The following is a 4,388-nucleotide window of genomic DNA, read 5'->3' on the forward strand; positions in this document are numbered from 1 at the left end:
AGAAAATCTATATAGTTACTATTTCCTAAGAAAATCTATATAGTTACTATTTCCTTCCAAAATCTGAGAAACCAAATCTAATTTGATTATCATAAAGGAAAAACTATATTTAAACTTTTAGATATCATTAAATAGAAAAATTATTAAACATTTTGAAATTTAAATAGTCATGAATTAAAATATATATATATAGATATATATCTTAAGATCGATTTAATTATTTTTAAAATTTCTTTGGAATCAAATCTTTTTTTAAATTTATGGATTTTAAATATACTTTAATCCGCACATAAGATAAGCATGACCCTTTCCGGAGAAAAATGCAGAGAATAACATTCAATATATATTTATAATAACAATTAAAGTAGGCATATATACGAATGTTTGATCCCAAATAAATACAAGTTTGCAATACATGAAGCGAAGCGCCTGTCCGTAGTTCAACAGCCTCTTCACGTATTTGGCAGATCCATGTTCTCCAAAGAACATCAAATTCAATGTGTTCAGTAATTCGGCTGCTCAATATTCGACTGCATCAGATCCCGGAGTGTTGGCCGGAACTCGTTAATGGTCTCCAACTTTGGCTTCCAGCGTTTGCCTGCGTTCAATCTCAGCTGCGCAAGCGCCGTTAACAGCTCTGGATCGTCTTCCAAATTCAGCTTCGGCACCGGAAGCTGCTCCTCCTGCGCCCTACCATGTTTACCCTCCTTTTTCGTTTCTGACTGGAGGGGACGCGTGAGGTCTCCAAACAGGGGGAGTATTCTGGTGCCGGAGTTCTGTCTGGTTGCAGCTTTCATGGCGGAATTGGCCTTCAATGCCAGGGAGGCCATGTCTGTCCCAGAGAGCACGGAGTGCAGCTTGGGCATGGGCAGAAGAAAATAGAGATGCCCCAATTCCAGTTCTTCGTCTGCCGTGAGAGGATTAATCCGACGCCCGATCTGCAAGCCGTTGGCGTGGCATACAAAGTGCTGAGGATTGTCCAGCATCAGCTCTGCCGCCTTTATGCGCCTGTGAAGTTCCTGAACGCTGCCATTTGAGTTTATGACTTTCACAGTGGTGGAAAGTGCAGAGTTCGAAGCGCGAGAAACGTAACTGCCCATTCTGAACTCAACTTCTTTGTCTGGGTGGGGCGCTGGGGAGGTTTAAGTGATTTTTTTCAAAATGGCGAGGTAAAGGAAGTGAGGGCAGAGGCATAAGGAGTGATGGCGTTCTTAATATGTGAATGTAGTCACTGGGAGTGTGGCTACAGCGCAAGTATCGCGTTAAAGCATCGTCAGAGAAGAAACGACAGATAAGCATGGTCTATTTGGTCATGTTGAAGATAGCCAGTTGGGCCGGACACCAACCCCACACGTGACACGATGTGGCCGTAATAGCTTGGCGGGGTTATGTCATGTTTGTTTTTACTGTCAGTAAACCTGACCCGTGACACTCGGGATATTTGTGTCTGTGTGTGACATGTATCGATGGTTTCCCTGACGTCCGGATGGCTCATCTTTTCATTTATCATATGAGTTTCTTCGTAGTTTCATCGTGCTACTTGTTTGATAGTGTTACACGTTTTGAACAATTAATTAGCCGAAGGTTCGCCTGTTTCAATTCCAGGTCGATGTACTGGTGTTGATTTTTAATTTTTGACAGATCGAAAGCAGCGATTGTGTTTGAAGTTAATATGCTTCGCCTGAGTCTCAAAGGACGGATGAGATTTCACTCTCGTTAGAATTTTTTATTTTTATTTTTTTTAATTTAATAAGAATCGTCACATGGCCCGATCGGATCGGCTTGTGACAAAGAAATTGAAGTGATTTCGTCGCATTTCAAATGTGTTGAGGCGAATCAGTTCACGATCTTCTGTCCTTTGCATTCCACCACTGCTACTCTTCTCTGTGCCGTCTCCTTTGTTTACACAGTGACTTAAGGTTTTTCAAATAATTGTAAAAGTTTTATCAAATAATTAATTGTATTTTATGCTTTCTCATTTGGTTAATAGTTAGTTTTTTTTTTTTTTTTTTAAAGAATGGATTGGACTATTACGAAAGATAAATATAAATTAATTTTTATGAATTCTATAATACCATATAAAAATGAATAGCTATTTCTTTGTATATCTTTTTCTATATATAGCAAATGAGATAATAATCAAAGTAATAAGTTATTTCTCAATTTGATAGTTTTTAGCAAATAACATAATTGTTAGAGTATTGAGTTATTCCTAAATTTGACATGGTATCAAAGTTAAACATTTTCTAACAACACAACTTTTGGCGTTTCACTCATGTTATGTTATGCCATGCAAATATTTTGGTTGCCAATTACCATTCATTGGGTTTACAATATAACCCATTGGGTTTATAATATAAATTCCTTGGGTTTATTAATTACATAGTGACAAAGATTATTTCAGTATGAAAATCAATCATGGTCAACCATGGTCTAATGTCGCATTGTGACAAGGATTGTTTCGATATGAAAATCAACCATGGTCAACGATGGTCAACCATGTTCATTTTAGGGTTTATATCAATCCCTTCGGTTTATTAATCTAAGGGTTCATATTCCTAGGGTATAATATTATTCATAGTGTTTATAATATTAATCATATGGTTTAATATAAATCCCTTAGGTTTATAATCATGGTCAACCATGTTCAACTATCATCAACCATGGTCAATCATGGTCAATTGTGGTCCAACATCACATTGTGACAAAGATTGACTCAATATGAAAAACAACCATGGTCAATCATGGTCAACCATGTTCAATCTTGGTCAACCATGGCCAAACGTCGCATTGTGACAAAGATTGTCTTAATATGAAAATCAATCATGGTCAACCATGGTCCAACGTCGCATTGTCACAAAGATTATTTCACAATATGAAAATCAACCATGGTCAACCATGATCAACCATGGTCAATAATCATGGTCACATTGTGACGAAGATTGTCTCTTGGTCCAATGTCACATTATGACAACCATGGTCATCCATCGTCAACTATGGTCAACCATGGTCCAACATTGCATTGTGACAAATATTATCTCAATATGAAAATCAACCATGGTCAACCATGGTCCAATGTCGTATTGTGACAAAGATTGTCTCAATATGAAAATCAATCATGGTCAACCATGGTCCAATGTTGCATTGTGACAAAGATTGTGTCAATATGAAAATCAACATGGTCAATGATGGTCAACCATGTTTATTTTAGGGTTTATAATATTTATAATATGAAAATCAACAACATTCAACCATTGTCAACCATCGTCAACCATGGTTAAATGTCACATTGTGACAAAGATTGTCTCAATATAAAAATCAATCATGGGCATGATTAATCATTTTCAACCATGGTCAACTATGGTCCAATGTCACGTTATCACAAAGATTGTCTCAATTTGAAAATCAACCATGGTCAACCATTTTCAATCATGGTCAATGATCATTAATAACCATGGTGACATTATGACAAAGATTGTGTGATTATTCAACATCACATTGTGACAAATATTCTCAATACGAAAATCAACCATGGTCCACTGTTGCATTATGACAAAGATTCTCTCAATATGAAAATCAATCATGGTCAACCATGGTCCAATGTCGCATTGTGACAAATATTGTCACACTATGAAAATCAACCATGCTCAACCATGGTAACCCATCATCCAATGTCTCATTGTGATAATGATTGTCTCAATATGAAAATTAACCATGGTCAACCATAATATCAATCCCTAGGGTTTATAATATCAATCCTTTTGGTTTATTTATCTAAGGGTTCATATTCCTTAGGCATAATATTATTCATAGGGTTTAATATAAATCCCTAGGGTTTAATATAAATCCCTTGGGTTATAATCATGGTCAACCATGTTCAACCATCGTCAACAATGGTCAATCATGGTGAATTATGATCCAACATCACATTGTGATAAAGGTTGACTCAATATGAAAAACAATCATGGTCAACCTTGGTCAACCGTGGTCCAACGTTGCATTTTCACAATGTGAAAATCAACCATGGTCAATCATGATCAACCATGGTCAATAATCATGGTCACATTGTGATGAAGATTGTCTTTTGGTCCAACGTCACATTATGACAACCATGGTCATCCATCGTCAACTATGGTTAGCCATGGTCCAACATCACATTGTCACAAATATTATCTCAATATGAAAATGAACCATGGTCAACCATGGTCCAACGTCTCATTGTGACAAAGATTGTCTCAATATGAAAATCAATCATTGTCAACCATGGTCCAACTTCACATTATGACAAAGATTGTGTCAATGTGAAATAAACCATGGTCAATGATGGTCAACCATGTTTATTTTAGGGTTTATAATATTTATAATGTGAAAATCAACAATGTTCAACG

General features: G+C 36.5%; 1 protein-coding gene across 1 annotated transcript; it reads right to left on the reverse strand.

Moving 5' to 3' along the window:
• Positions 1–358: 358 nt before the first annotated feature.
• On the reverse strand, positions 359–1,547 carry LOC149198252 (uncharacterized). Its single transcript, XM_089404100.1, has one exon. It carries the CDS (start codon positions 1,098–1,100, stop codon positions 504–506), a length of 597 nt encoding a protein of 198 aa, XP_089260226.1. The 5' UTR covers positions 1,101–1,547; the 3' UTR covers positions 359–503.
• Between the last annotated feature and the right edge of the window lie 2,841 nt (positions 1,548–4,388).

This window comes from Pinus tabuliformis, chromosome 2_2, assembly GCF_031772625.1.
Source record: "Pinus tabuliformis cultivar Carrire ecotype Pingquan chromosome 2_2, CPIR1, whole genome shotgun sequence".
NCBI lineage: Eukaryota > Viridiplantae > Streptophyta > Pinopsida > Pinales > Pinaceae > Pinus > Pinus tabuliformis.